The sequence below is a fragment of the Macrotis lagotis genome, chromosome 1, assembly GCF_037893015.1.
Source record: "Macrotis lagotis isolate mMagLag1 chromosome 1, bilby.v1.9.chrom.fasta, whole genome shotgun sequence".
In the NCBI taxonomy this organism is placed as follows: Eukaryota; Metazoa; Chordata; class Mammalia; order Peramelemorphia; family Peramelidae; genus Macrotis; species Macrotis lagotis.
In genome coordinates this window covers 505169486-505186371 of record NC_133658.1, presented here as the reverse complement: position 1 = coordinate 505186371, position 16886 = coordinate 505169486, and the positions used below count along the sequence as shown (strand labels likewise).

General features: G+C 31.7%; 1 protein-coding gene across 2 annotated transcripts in view; it reads right to left on the bottom strand.

Annotated features, from left to right (window-relative positions):
• RUNX1 (RUNX family transcription factor 1) overlaps positions 1-16886 on the bottom strand; it is a 339353-nt gene that overhangs the window by 120780 nt on the left and 201687 nt on the right. For both annotated transcript variants that reach the window (XM_074214031.1, XM_074214032.1), the window contains one exon: positions 10523-10679. In XM_074214031.1, the coding sequence (XP_074070132.1) occupies positions 10523-10679 (157 nt within the window). The remainder of the gene's footprint in view (positions 1-10522; positions 10680-16886) is intronic.

Below are 16886 nucleotides of genomic sequence, written 5' to 3'. Positions count from 1 at the left end.
TGACTTGCTATCCCTTATACTTTATGTTTCTTCCTTAAGGATATGATTTCTCTCTCATCACACTCAATTTGGATCAATGTATACTGTGGAAACAATGTAAAGACTGACAAATTGCCTTCTGTGGGGAGTGGGGGGAGTGAAGTAAGATTAAGGGAAAAATTGTAAAACTTCAAAATAAATAAAACCTTTAATAAAAAAAAGGAAAAATGTAATAAAAATTTATTTAAGAAAAGAATAAGAAGAGATACATAGAAGATAGAGAGCTAACTTTGTAGTCAGGAATGAGTGCTTGAAAAAAACAATTCATTAAGCTCTTGCTATGTCCAATCAGTGTGCTAAACAGTAGAGGATTCCAAAAAAAGCAACACAGTCCCTGCTCTAAAGGAACTCAAATTCTAATGCAGGGACCCAATATTTAGGTGATATCAGCTGCAGGGTTGATAAGACCTCATAGTTCTTGGGGCACAGCACTGATGTATAATTTTTTGATGTTGTTCAGTTATAACCAACTTTTTTATGATCCTATGCAGCATTCCAGTACTGTCCATGGGGTTTCTTGACAAAGATATGCCATTTCCTTCTCCAGCAAATTAAAACAAAGAATGAGTGACTTGCCTGGGTCACACATCTAGTAAATGTCCACGTCCTGATTTGAACTCAGGAAGATGGATTTTCCTGACTCCAGACCCAGAGAGCCACCTAGCTGTCAATGACTTTCCTAAGCCTAGAAATTAACAATAGCAGGTTAAGCTCTGATTGTAGTATTTGTCAAATACTGATGTATGAATGTCTACAGTTAAAATTAACAACTGCCTCTCTCACAACCTAATTTGATCTGGTTCCAGCACACCCCTTATTTACTTCCCAAAATAATTCTCAGCCAAGAAAGGAAAATGAAGTAATAAAAATAATTTTGTAAAACATTAAAAAAACAAACAAACCTGATACTGGTTAATACTTAAAACAGAGATTTTTGGAAGTAAAAATTACATTTGTAATTTGGTCATTTATGATCATAAATCAAAATACTCTCACTATTGAAAATACAGAATATTGAAAATTCAGGAACCTACTCAGAGGCTAATCTGCTCTATTTGGAAGTTATTAATATGTTCTCCAAGGTAATGAATTGGACTTTCTTCTCTGTATCTCTGTTTCTGTCACTCTCCCTCTCTCTCTTTCTCTCTCTCTCCGTGTTTAAATAGATAAATAGATAGATATAGAAATATTCTTTTCCATTAACACACATTTCTTTTATGCAAATTATTTTCAAATTTAAATAATCAACCCTGATAAACCTATTGAACTTTGATCCCCAATTGTAACTAACTACTCACCATATATTTGACTAGCTTAACAAAATCTCATCATTATGTGGGCAGAGCCAAGATGTCAGGAAAAAGTCAGCAAATTTTCTGAACTCGCCTTACTTTCCTTCAGAAACAATGTTAAATCAAGGCTCTAAATGGATTCTGGAGCAGCAGAACCTACAAAATGGCAATAAAACAGTTTTCCTGCTTAAGATAATTTAGAAGGTCTTTAAAAAGGTCTGTCTCACTTGGACAAAGGGGGAGGGCAGCATAATACAGATGGTTTCCCACAAGCCACTGGGAGGTTCTTAGCCATAGCAGAGATAAGCAATTGAGGGCTCTTGAGCATGACTTAGCAGGTCAGCTTGTGAGAACTCCAGCCTCAGCAGAGAAGGCAAATTGTCATCCCCGAAACCCAGGTCACGACAGGAGTGAGTAGACCAGGCTACCCCAGTACAATGGGTGAGCTATCAGTACTTGAGACCCTGGTATAGAGAAAGTCAGTGCAACCAGGCCCCTTGTCCCCAGCACAAAAAAAACAAAAACAAACCTGGGACAGATTTCACTGTGCCTCAGGAGAAGAGCTAAATTTTAAAAGCCACAAAATTGGCAAAAAAATGAGCCAAACAATTTCCCAAAGAGCACTGGTCACAGAAAACTTCTATGGCAAAACACAAACTCTGAAGAGGACAATAATATCAAAATGCCTACATGTAAAATCTCAAAGGGGAATATGAATGAATTGGTCTTAAACCCAAAAAGCTTTATTGGAAGAACTCAAAAAAGATTTTAGAAATCAGAGGTGGAAGGACAATTGGAAAAAGAAATGAAAGTAATGCAGGTCAGAGTTAACACTTTGGAAGAGGAAGGACAAAAATTGACTGAAGGAAGGTGATCACCTCTTGAAGAGATCCCCAAATTGAAAACTACAAGGGATATCACAGTCAAATTTCATAATTATCATGTTAAGAAGAAAATACTGCAAACAGCTAGATAGAAACAATTCAAATATCAAGGAGTCACAGTCAGGATTGCATAGGACTTAAAAGCTTCTATATTAGATTGGAGAGCTTGGAATCTGTATTCTAGAAGACAAAGGAGGTTGGATTACAAAACATGAACCAACTGCCCAGAAAACTTTCAGGGGGAAAAAGATGAATAATCAATGAAATAGAGCACTTTTAAACTGTCCAGTTGTAAAGACCAGAGCTGAACAGAAAAGTCCATCTTTAAATACAAGATTCAAAAGAAGTATAAGAAGGTAAAATAGGAAAGAAAAAACATTATTCAGGATTAAATTGTTTACATACCCACATGGGGAAGATGATACTTATAACTCCTGAGAACTGTAACTCTTGAGAACTATAACTCTTGAGAACTATATTAAGGTCATTAGAAGGAGTATACATAGACAATATTATGTTGTCAGTATAAATTGACTTTGATGTGGTGATATTAAAAAAATTAATGGGTGAGAAAAAGAATTGTACTGGGAGAAGAGGAAAGGAGGAGGAAGAAGAGGGTAAATTAAATCATATGAAAAAGCACAAAAGACCTATTATAGCAGAGGAAAAGAAGGGGAGAATGCACATTTTTTGAACCTGACTTTCATCAGGTTGGCTCAAAGATGGAAAAGCATTCACACTTAGTAAGTTATAGAAATTTATCTTACCATATAGGGAAGTAGGAGGGGAAAGGGGAAAGAAAAGGAAAGAAGGGGCTGATAGAAGAGAGGACAGAAATAAAAGGGAAAAGAGAAAGAAAAAAAGCAGCTGATGGAAGAGCAGATTGATAGAGGTGTAGATCAGAAACAAAAACTGGTGAGGAGGGACAAGGTGAAAAGAAAGAGAAAAAGATGAATGGAAAAATAGGATGGAGGGAAATACCTAGTTATCAATTATAATAACTAGCTATTAATCATTCACTGAATGTGAATGAGATGAATTCTCCTACAAAATGGAAATGGATAGGATAGTGGATTAAACTCTTGAATTCTTCAATATGTTGTTTACAAGAAATACAATTAAGGCAGAGAGAGATATAGACAGAGTAAAGGTAAAAGGCTAGAGCAAAATATATTATCTTCAGCTGAAATAAAGAAAGCAGAAGTAGCAATCCTCATCTCAGAAAAAGCAAAAACAAAAAATACATTTAATTAAAAAGAGAAAAGAAAGAAGCCATATCTTGCAAAAAGGTATCAAAGACAATAAAGTAATATCAATACTAAATATACATACACTGAGTGGTACATTTTCCATATTCTTGGAATTTAAGTGAGTTACAAGAAAAAATAGACATCAAAACCAGAAAAGTGGGAGGACCTTAATTTCCCCCTCTTAGAATTAAATCTAATCACAAAATAAACAAGAAATAAGTTAACAAAGTGAATATAATTTCAGAAAAGTTAGATATGATAGCTCCCTGGGGAAAACTGAACACAGAGGGAAAGGAATATACCCTTTTTCAGCAGACTCAACACCCACACAAAAATTGACCATGTATTTATTAGGGCATTAAAAATATCATAATCAAATGCAGAAAGGCAGAAATATGTAATACATCTTTTTCTGAACAAGATGCAATAAAAATACATGCAATAAAGAGCCATGGAAAGAGATTAATTAGAAACTCTTTTATCTTATCCTAAAGAATGAGTGGTAAAAACAACAAATTATAGAAATAATCAACTATTTCATCAAAGAAAGAGAAAATAATGAGATAACATACTAAATTTATGGGATGCAACCAAAGCAGTACATGGGGGATATTTTATATCTCTAAATGTTTACATGAATAAAATCGAGAAAGAACAGGAAAATGAGTTGGGCATCCAAAAAGTTAGACAAAGAATAAGTTTAAAATTTCCAATTAATTACTAAATTAGAAATTCTCAAATTAAAAGGAAATAATAAAATTGAAAATAAAGAAACTACTGAATTAATAAATGAAACTAAGAGCTAGTTTTAAGGGAAAATCCAATAAAATAGATCAACATTTGGCTAATTTGATTTTAAAATAAACCAAATTACCAAAAGTAAAAATAAAAAGTGTGAACTTACAAATAATGAAGAAGAAATTAAAAAAAATAATTATAAGGTATTTTGTCCTGGATAAGAACCAGAGTGGTGGACCAGTGGAATAGGTTAGGTACACAAGATAGCAGTAATCTTTTTGATAAACCCAAAGACTGTAGTTATTTGGCTAAAAACTCACTATGTGCCTATGTGAAAAATAGAATGAAGAAACTAGGCATGGACTAGCCTTTCATAAACCAAGACAAGATAAAAATGGATATATAATTTAGACAGAAAAGGCAATTCCATAAGCATAGTAGGAGAGCAAGGAATAGCTTGCCTATCAAATCTATGGAGAAGGGAAGAATTTATGACCAAACAAGAGATAGAGAACATTATGACATGTGCAATGGATAATTTTGATTACATCAAATTTATAAAGAAAGTCATTACAACCAAGATGAGAAAGAAAATAGAAATCTGGGAACCAATTTTTATTCTGATAAAGGTCTCATTTCTAAATCAGATAGAGAATTGAGTCAAATTTATAAGAATATAAGTCAAACCCCAATTGATATTCAAAGGATATGAATAGTCAGTTTTCAGATGAAGAATTTAAAACTGTGTATAATCATATAACAAGGCTTTAAATCACTATTGATTAGAAAAATGTAAATTGAATCAACTTAGAGGTACCACTTCACATCTATTAGATGGACTAATGTGACAGAAAAGGAAAATAATAAATGTTGGAAAAATGGAAAATTGGAACACTAATGCATTATTAGTGGAATTGTGAACTTATCCAATCATTCTGAAAAGATATTTGAAATGATGTCCAAAGGTCTATATATACCTTTTGAATCAACAAGACTACAACTAGGTCTGTATTCCAAAGAGATCATAAAAAGAGTGGAAAGCACTCACAAGTATGAAAATATTTATGGCAAATTTTTGTAGTAGCAAAGAATTGGAAATTGAGATTATGCCCATCAATTGGGGAATGGCTAAAAAATTTTGGTATATGAATATAATGGAATACTATTTTGCTAGAAGAAACAATGAACAGATGAATTTCCAAATACCTGGACTTACATGAACTGATGCAAAATGAAATGGCCAGAACCTGAATGCTGTATAGAATGACAGCAACATTATGTGATGATCAGTTATGATGGACTTAGATTTTCTTAGCAAATATAATGATCCAAGACAATTCTAATATGGAAATGGAAAATGCTGTCCACTACCAGAGAAAGAAATTTGGAATTTGAATGCAGATTATTTTCTGAATATGGAAGCATATTATTTTCACTTTTTAAAATATATTTCTTTCTTGTGATTGCCCATTTTTGTTCTGACTCTTCTTTTACAACATGACTAATGTGGAACTGTGTTTAGTATGATTGTATATGTATAAGCTACATCAGATTGTTTGTTGAGTTGAGGAGAGGGGAAGTAAAAGGAGGGATAGAGAAAAATTTGCACCTCAAAATCTTATAAAAATGAATAGTGAAAACTATCTTTACATGTATTTGGAAAAAATACTATTAAGAAAAAAACAACTTAAAGAAACTATAATTTTATGTGGTGCAATTGAAAGGTTGCTAGATTTGAAGTCAAGGATGTTGAATTTCAATCTTGGTTGTTCTATTTACTATTGCTATCACCTTGGTTATTTCTCTCAACTTCACTGGATCTGTTTCCTCATCTATAAAATTAAGAGGCTGAGCTACATGATCTTTAAAGGTCCCTTTTAGCTCTAACTTAATGATTCTGTCATCCCTTTGCTATGGATTTTTATTTATTTTTACTTATTAGCCCCATTTTAGAAATGAAACAGATTTAGAAATGAAAAGGGATTTGACCTATGATCACAAAGCCAGTAAATATCTCATGTGGTATTTGAGCTAAGGTATTTCTGATTTCAAGACCACCCCTCTATTATCTAAAGCTTCTCACCATTCTTCTGATGAAATGAACTCTACATTATTTTATGTTTGTAAAATTGATTTTGGATCTTTCAGCCAAAGTCATAATATTACATGGTAAAATTCAATTAAGACTAACAGTCACCATATCAATTCCTGTGACACCGATATCAACTTTCATGTTTGGCTTTATATAACAAAGTGGTATCTTTTTCTTATTATTTTCATACTAATGAACACTTTCAATAAACAATTTCCCGTAATTGTTGGTCAAACTCAAATTATTACCAATAACAAAACATAGTTTAAAAAAATCACTGGATTTTGAGATAGAAAACTCAGGTTTTGCTTCTTACTAGCTCTGGAACCTCAGATTCTTCATTTATTAAAAAGAAGTTAATTACCTAATACTACCTCCCAGTACTGTTGTAGTAAAAGTGAGATAAATTTATATATTTATATATTTGCATATATACATTATAATTAATGTAATATATTAATATAATTAATGAGAATCTCTGTTCTCAATATGATTTTAAAAAGATTTTCCCTTCTATTCTCCTTTTGTGATGACAGAATACTATGTCTCTTTCATATTTTTACATCTATTATTTCTATTTTGTCATAGAGACCTGAATCAAAAGGACCAAAATGAGAAAAAAATCAGAGATTATTTCACATCTATTTAAACTGGGGAAGGGAGAGCAGGGAGTAGGAAAACAATTTATTTAGGGAAGGAGGTTCAAAATATCAGAAGCCTTAAACTACGTGGGGGTGGGTGGGAAATGAATGTGTTTTAGGACCTTAAAAGCCAGATAGGCAGGTTTTCCCAGTTGCATGATGAACCTGAGTTTAGGAGCAGTAATTCTGGATATCAGCCAATGCCCAAACAGATTTGTTTTGTGGATCAAGGGAAGCCCTTTATATCTTACTATTTCCAAGGAACTTTGTGATTTTCAGTTTTTGTTATTTTAAAAGAACCTTTGTTTCTTCTTTCTGAATCCTGCAGAGAGCTAATAAGGAACAAAAACATGTTTTTGAATGAGTGTGTACAACACCCTCATTACAAAGTGTGATTGATAGGATGTTTAGTTTCTTCTTTGCCATACTTTGCATCTATTCTAATTGCATATTTTGATGCACAAAATTGTAAAAACAGCATATGAAGAGTGACTGGTTTTAAGATCCCTTTAAAGGAAGTAATGATACTTTAAAAGGAATGAATGTCACAGAAAAATTAGCACTAATTGTTAAAATTAGTGAGATTCAACTACTCTCACAGTAGTGGAAGCAAATTTAAAAAAATTGGCAGCCTTCTGATGTTGACACATTTGGAACAGCAGCACCTCACTTTCTACTTAATGTAGAATATAGAAAAATAAGAAATGGATACAGATTCTCAAAGCTTAAAAAAAGGTTTCTATTGCAGTCATAATCAGATATCACTAAAGGCAAAAAGTACACAGTAACCATAACAGATGCAAGCTTTCAATTCCAGTTTTATATATCTTTAGTTTCTACTTATCACATGTAGGAAGGTGAACTTGATGAAGGTGAACAAATATTTCATATGTAATGCTTCAATTTTTTCCTTTCTTTTTTAAATAGTGAATCAAAAGAAGCACTGCCATTCTTCTGATGCTGAGATTTTTCCTTTCAGGTTATATGCAAACTCAAGAACAAACCAGAAAAAATCAAGGAGCCAAAAGCAAACATCCACACCTTTAGGAAACAATTCATTGTTATAAAAGTAAACAAAAGTACCTATTAGTCACCCACTCAAAACAGGTATATCCAATGCCATTTAGGAGATTAGAATTTTGATACGGAAAAGAGAGCAAGCAGTTTCCAAATTCTCATTATTTACCATTAACAACTGAGTTTTGGCATATCTCCAGAAACTTTATTTTAATAAAATGTAAGCTATATTGTTAACTAGTTGTTAAAGGTTTCATAAGTAAAACATGAGATAGCTATACATTCTAGTATGACACTTGATTTCTTTGGAAAACTATGTAACATATTTAACTATTAAACCTTAATGTTGAAAATCAAAAATAGATTTGTGATATTTAGCTTAGCAAGCATGGCAGGAACCAAGCTATAGGTCTTCCATTTCTTAAAGCTTCTCAATCTCTTTGCTAGTTCTTGTTCTAGTCTTTGAAAAACTTTCTAAACACATATGAGAATCACAAGATGAATCTCACCTATTGAAAGGAGGACAACTCTAATAAGTAAACATATTAACAACATATCATACTGAAACTTATATACATGAAAGCATTGCTCATGCTTTCATTAAATAGATTTTTTTTCTCTTTATAACATCATTATCCTTAGGACTCAGAATCTATATTAGAAATCACATGTTATACTTTGCTCCTAGAGATTTCCATTAGAAAGATACATCAAATTCTTAGGTTAACAGACACAACAAAATTCTAAATACCTGACCTCAAATTTACTGGAATGCACATTGATTACTTCATATTCCTTTTAAATAATAGCGAATATTTTTAAATAAAGATAATATATATTATACTTGCATATATTTTCTTAATACTTTTAAAACTTCTCAAGTGGAATACACACACACACACACACACACACACACACACACATATATATTTAACTTATTTGTTCTGGTTTTTTTAGGGGTTTTTTTTGCAAGGCAATGGGTTTAAGTGGCTTGCCCAAGGCCATGCAGCTAGGTAATTATTAAGTATCTGAGCCCAGATTTAAACTCAGGTACTCCTGACTCCAGGGTCAGTGCTCTATCCACTATGCCACTTAGCTGCCCCTGTTTTCTTTTTAACTCTACCTAACATATTTTTATAAATTGACTCAATCCTACAGTTAGTATGTATGCTAGAATAGAAAGGGAACAGATGGTTCTAAAAACATGGGTTCAAGTCTTCCCTCTGACAAGTACAAGTTGTACCAGCCAGGATAACACATTAGGTCACTTAAACTCTCACTGCCTTAGACAATTCTCTGAGATGACAAACTACAGAAGAGCTGCCAATCTTCATTGGTGTAGGGAGTTTTCAACACTGATGAAATAATAGGCCAAGGCCAAACAACAACACAGACTTTACTCCTATAATACAGAAGCAAAATTTTCCTGATAAACCATGCCATCCTCTTAAGCTATCCTTCTACCACATTTGTCCCTGTTCTAAATATGTCAGGCATACATAATGAAGGATTAACATAAAACTAACTTTATATTTTTTTAATTATAAACCAACAAGGCTGCTAATGTCTTCAGAAGTTAAATGCTCTTGTTAAAGTTAAAAACTCTTGACTAGTTAAATGTCATTTGTTGACTGAACTCCTAGCCAAACTAAAGGAAACTTGGGCATAAAATATAAGTGTAACAAGAAAGCATAATACAAGAATACTATAGATGAAATGGAATCAGAATGCCTTGGCCAATTTTCCTTCAATATTTCATGATATAAATATCTAAGATTTATTCCAAGTAATGTAATGAAGCTATATTGTAATGAAACTACCTTGTTATATGTTTTATACACAAACATCGTAATTTTTTACATAAACTAGATCAGAATTATGAAATAGATGAGACTTAAAAACTTGTTACTCATGAATTCACAAGAGTGGCTCAGGTCAGATTAAATTGTAATTAGGAAACATTTAACTAAATAAATTTTTTAAAATATAATAAAACATAGATAATGTTAATTTGTGGTTTTTCAAAGTCAAATGCAGCCCTCGAGGGATCTGTTTCTATTTGAGTTTCACACCACTAATCTAGATCATAAAATCTTAATTACCACCTAATATCACTTGTTGACAAGTAGTAGTATATGGGACCTAAGTTAAAAGTTTCTCTTTAAAAGATAGCTGGTCAAAAAAGAGAATTTCTATATTTTAATCTTATAGTTACCTCCTATTGGATATGTTTTTAAAAATTTTTTGATTATGAGGGAAAAAAGCTAGAAGTTATGCCCTGAGATATAGAATTTAAGGTACACATCTTTTAAAACATTACAAAAATCTTATATTATGAGTATACAGTAAGACCCAAATTCCGTAAAAGTGTTAATATCATTCTGCAAAGACAAAAGTGAAAAGAAAATTTTAAAAAAGATGAAGGGAAATGTCCATGATAAAAATTGAGCAAATTTTTAGGAGGATTTTCCCCCCAAGGAAATATTATGTAAGTATAAATATATGTATTTATTCACATCTATAATTATAAACATAAGTATATGTATATGCAGTTATGGAAAATATGTACCTCTTCCACTTCTCCCCACAAATCTGAGGTCGTTAAACCTTGCAACTTGGTTCTTCATTGCTGCTGTAGCATTTCTTAGTTCTGCAGAGTAATTTTCATCATTTCCAGCCATCACAGTGACCAAAGTCCCATCAGGAACATCTCCCAAGGCAACCACCTAAAGTTAGTCAAATAGGAAACACAGACATCAAAAATTCTAGTATTTGGTATAGTAATTTGTCCAAAATTAAATATGAAATTATATTATTTTAAGATTGTAATGGAAAACATTACTTCAAATTATGCAATACTCACGAATCTCTGTATCTGAAGTTATTTTTAATGTGTATTTTAAATAACCTAAATATAGGCTTTTTAAATAGTAGAATATCTATCAAAAATAATATAACCTAATAAAATAATAATGTAATACAATATAGTAGAATTATCTAGCAATATGATGTGAATTGGAAATTTTACTTTTCAAAATAATAGTCTATGTTAGATCAATTTATTTTGCAATAAAATAATGGGAAATTTTTTTTATTACTTCCTGAATTTGCATATATCACTAGTATAAGCAGTTTGGATGAGCAAACTCTTGATTGAAACTGGCATCTGCTCTGCAATTTTTCATCTGAGAGAGTTGGGTTAAATAACTTTTTTCCAGGGTAACATAGCCAGTAGGTATAAGAGTTTTATTCAGAAATGTCAGAACTTCAATTCAAGTCTTCCTGTCTCTGAGGCCAAGAATGGCTCTAATCTCTATTCCACAATGCCTCTCTGAGATATTTCATATTTATATAATATCTAGAAATTAAGCTTTGAAAGATGTTTCTGTAAGAGATAAAATACAGTACTCTATATGAAAGCTAAACATTGTAATTACCACTATAATTTCTTCCTCTTTCTTTGCCGCTTACTTCTGCTTGTATACATTTAAATTCAAAAGCAGAAGGGGTGGGCACAAACACTTCAGAGAAAGAACTAACTAGCCTTGGACTTTTTTTTTAAACTTTGCCATAAAATTATCTGAACTTTATTTTGGGGAAAATATTCAATAATCTGTATAATTGAATCAATGAAAAATCATTAAACACTTTTAAACTGTCCTTTGGAATATCATCTTATTCACTTCTGATGAAGTTTGTGAATTTTAAAAGTGCTATATCAATTCTAGCTAGACTATGTGCTAGTATTAGGGGCTTTAGATTAAGTTTTGGTTCTAAAAGAAAAAAAATTCTGCAAAGAAACTTCTTTTTAAAGTTAATTCCTAAATAATAACACATATCCAAAGACCCAGATTTCACAATTTGTGAGTTCCTCTGCAATGGAGGGTCTTCTTGAATGGTACTATAACTAAAGGTGAGTCTCAGAAACATATAGTAAATCTGGAAAGATACTTCATGCATAGCTGTATCTCAAATTCAAATCCTTGGTATTCTTATTCCTATTCCCTTTTTACTTTTCATCTAAATAATTCATCCTGCTTAACTATTTTTTTGTTTTTCATCTAATAATTCGTCCTTCTTAATGTGAGGTAATACTAAACTTCTCACAAGCTACCTCTACTTACTTATATCACTTCCCTGCCCTACCCATACTAATTTTTCTTCTAATATTATATAAAAGTACTCTAGTCTTTTGTTGTTATTGTTGTGAAGGCCCAGACTTTCCATCATCTTCAAAAATGGGCTCTATGCCTCTTGAAATTTTGATCTTTTCCTTCTATTTTCCCTTAATCATTTTCTTGAGATGATTATTTGCTTTCTTTGCAATGATATAATTTCTGTGATAGAATATGACAAAGAAAAACAGCGATAATAATAGCTCGTTTCAATCATTTTTTGATTTTCAAAGTTCTTTCCTTAAAATCTTATGAAATATAGAGTGTGTAAGAAATAATATGCCCATTTCTCAGATTGAGAAATCGAATCTCAGAAAAGTTGAGTGACTTTTCTAGGATTACAGAACTAGTTAGTGTTACCATCTTGAATTTCATTAATATTTTCTATCTACAAGATGAGTTTTTCCCCAGTAGATCAGCTGAGCAATACTTAATGCAAATCATCTCTAATCACAATATTAAACTTGTGTAGTAGTCAAACATTTTGCTTACCTAATTTAAGGTTCCCTCCCCCCCAAGAGAGTAAAATGATGGAAAGTTATTTTGTTCCTGTTTTTCAATATAAGTAGCTATTAATGTTTCTAATAGAGTGCTTTTGAAAAATGTTGTTACATTTTAAAAAAATATTACTCTGCTTTTTAGGTCTTTGATTCTTATGTTTAATTTAGACTAGAATTATGATCAATGTCTTGATCAACAAAGGGAAATTAATTTATTATTTTCATATTCTCTCTCTATCATAAGAACATCTTTTCAATAGTGGAAAGATAATTGACCTCAAGACCTCTGACAGATATTGACGGAATGAGCCAAGGAAAGTAACAGCCTTCTACTACCCCAGGCAAGGTTCTAAAACTGTGAACTACAGAACAGGTGCCATCCTGCATTAGCTGAGGGAGGTCCCCACCAAGAGCTCCTCATAATGATGAAATCTTGAGTCCATTGTATTTTTTTTTCTGTAAAGACCTCTATCACTTCAGCATTCTTTTTGCGAAAGTGTTTCGATTCTACTCTCTTAGATCTTTAGATCTTTTCTACAGTGTTGATTTTTTTTCTCACTTCCCTAAATAAAATTAGTCTCACACAGTGTTGAAATGCCCTCCTTAAGTACATATTTCTACTTCCTCCTTTCCTTCTCCCCATGGTGGCTCAGGCTTCCTTATTTAATTCGACATTCACTAAGTACACAGAGACTGGGTTAAAATATTTGTTTTGCAAAGTGAATAACTCATTGTTGAAATTGAATTTGTAAGAAGGTCAAAATAAATCTGCTCCATATATATATATATATATATATATATACACACACACACACACACACACACACACACACACATAACTACATATACTTAAATCACTTCCGTCTCAGCAAAATTCCACTTAAATCACCCCAGTTCTGTGATTATTTTGTTCCACTTTGCCAATACCGTGCAAATTACTAATCTGGCTGTTAAATGAAGAATTCACTTTGAATTTCTCAACAAATCTTTACAAATATGATAATTAATGTTTATTAAATTGTAAAAGACTTCTGGCATAAAATTTTAAAGCTAATTTTTAAAATTTTGAAAGTTATCATCTGAGGAGAATGAGTTTGGTCCTTCAGTACAGTGATTTAAGCATGATGCTTTGTTACTATTAATATTTTTTCTGATGGGAGTTGAGGGGAGGAATTAATCAACAAACTGTACATCTGGTACCACAAAATGACTGCTACTATATAATTAAAGCTCCAAGACTGTGTTAAAGCATTTTTAAAGTTCATGTTTAAAGTGTCATCTTTAGATAATATGAAAGGAAATAAAAAAAGAATTTAGCCTTTAGAGATGATGGGGTAGGAGTATCTGGAATTAAAGATCATAAACAATAGGTAGGAAAATACAAACATTTACATTATGACACAGACTAAACAGACCAGAATGGGCTTGTTGGATAACATTCTCATATTATGATTTACTTTTCTGTTTTCAAAGTATCAGGAAACTAAGCAGAATGACAATACCACTATACTCAGAACTAAATGGACACTTTATGGATGTACTGATACAGCTCTTGGCTAGTCCTTTCAACATCACTGGTTACTTTAAACCTAAAATTATTATGTTTAAGGCACAATTACAATTCATTTAGTTTAAAAATCACTAAATCTTCTGGTATTCCAAAAGAACATTGTGAAATAGAACTTTGATTATATGTCATTCATATTTAGAAATTTTCTTTGTGTCTTATAGATAGAAAAAACTTCTGTCTTATAGACAGAAAAAAAAGTTTTTCCTTGCTCTACAAAGAATATCACCTAGTAGGCAATGCAGGATCCCAGAGTATTGGTGATTTTTAGTGTACTAATAGCACTAACCAAACATTATTATATCATGACATTTCTGTATTTAATGCCTTTTAAATGATATTTTAAATCACTGAAATACATTTAAAATGAGCTTTTTGGAAAATTTTATTAATGAGTAACGGATGTAAAGTTTCCTAAAAATTTAGCAAATTACACATACTTCCTAATTAAAAAATAAGTCACATTATCTAAGACAATAAATTAAGAAAAAATAGAACTTTAGAATTATTTTACAATAATTCTTGATTTTACACCTTCCTTTATATCTAAAGATTGTGTGTGTGTGTGTATATATATATATATATATATATATATATATATATATATATATATATATATATATATGTATATATATCTATATATGTCAGCAGATGGCCAAGGAAGTCCTGAAATCTTTCAGTGTTACTATTACCAACAGATGTAGTTTGTCCCTTAGAGGAAATTTGGAATGTTTTTTTATTTATGGTTTTTTGTTTGTTTTGTACTTTTCCCCCTGCTACTGCTGCTGAATGTTTTACATAGTTAACTGAAAATTTCTTGAAATGTAAATATTGAAATGTCTAGTTCTACAATAACTAAACAGGGTAGGTAGCATGGGTAAGGAGGAATTTCATCTTTGGCCTAGTCACTTCTTGAAGTCTTTGTCCTTCCACTAAGCTTTACTAACTCCAAACTCTACATTCACTGAACATTAAGGAAAACAGACAGTGTAGATAAATTTCAATGCACTATCCACAGCAAAAAAACTAAGTTACTCAGAGACAGGTCTGTATTTGAACAGGATGGAGAGAATATAATAAATCTATTTGATGACTTTGAAAATTTCTTTCCCCAATGTGCACTTAAAATTTAGTGGGAATCCTCCTTCCCTGCATGCTACAGTGTATATAAACTACTAAATTCAAGGATCTTACTTCATTTGAGAAATAAGAAATTAGGAAGGAAGTTGACATCTCTAAAAAGAAACATCACTCAGACAAATAAATCTTTTTTTTTATTAAATAAAGGAATTCAATAATGATATAGCTCTTTTCTACAAGTATTTTCCTCCATCCTCTTTATTTTTGAAGGAATAACTTCTTCTCCTTCCTAAAGTTACTAAGATGAGCAGTTTTGTTTGTTAGGGGGAGGGGATCCGGATCTTTAATTATATAAATTTTAATTGAAAGGAAATGTGAGTATGAAGGATGTGAAGTGTATTGAAGTACAAATGTTAAACAAAAGTACCTGATTACCCAGACCAGTATGATCGATATTGACCTCTCTGATCCCAAATAGCTATTTCTTTAAATAATATCATTGTAAAAGTTCCTTTTGCCTGGCCATCTTTGTGTGGTATTCTGGACCCTGGAAAATACTTTTATGCTTTGGTAAAGGTTTCAGAGTGGGCAGAGGAGGTTTACAGGAGGACTCTTTTTGCAAAGAAATAAGACAACTAAACATCAAAATGTGTTCCTGATCCTAAATGTAAATAAATGGAGATGGGATAACTTATAAGGTAACTCCATACCTCTTATACCAGTAAAAAGTAAAATGAAACTTTTAGAGCAAATATTGGGGCATTTTTATAGAGAGAGCTATTGTTTTAAAAAAATGTTATAGGGCAACAAAGATATAGAATGTATTCGGAATTTAAGAATAAGGGAGGACTTCTATTAATGATTGTGCATTCCTTGTAAGTCAGTTCCAAATGCAGAATTACCTAAAATAATATTGAGTCAAGAAATGTATAGTGTTCAGAAACAAAAGGTTATTTAAAAGGAAGCAGAAGGTATAATTACACAAAGAAGGGGAAAAAAAGTGATGCATTTCTGTGGCTTGAATCACCTGCCTTAAAAACCTCTTTAAACTGTTTAAAACTCTTTAAATAAGCACTGCACTGATGCTTCAAAACCAAAGAAGGGACAGGAACAACCCAAGAAGAAATGTTTTGATTTTTGAAGCAAATATGTTTTTGATGTTTGAGATTGTTTATTTGCTCCCCAGTTAAAGGCCCTTGCTTAAAGGAACCCAAAATTGAAGAGGGCTCCTAGATCAAAAACGAGAGAAATTTTTCATCCCCCCGCTCCATTCCTCCACTTCAACCTCAAACAGAAATTGTTGCTAAACTAAGCACTGATTCAGAGCATCTTCTTTCAAAGTACACCCTTCTGTTACCTTTCACTGCCTCAAGGCTTTAATCTAGGTGAATCAGGCGATAACATTAAAGAGATTTACAGAGAGAAAAAAACAAAAAACAATAATAAGATTTTCTACTCCTGGCTTCTAGTAAGGACAGATTAACACAATTACCCGGAAAACTTTTTTTTAATTCAAAATTTAATGTAATCATTTGTACTCTGTTGTTTGGAACAAAAAAAAAATACACTCCCTAAAGCTAGCATAGACATTTTCCCCTTTGGCAAAAAATT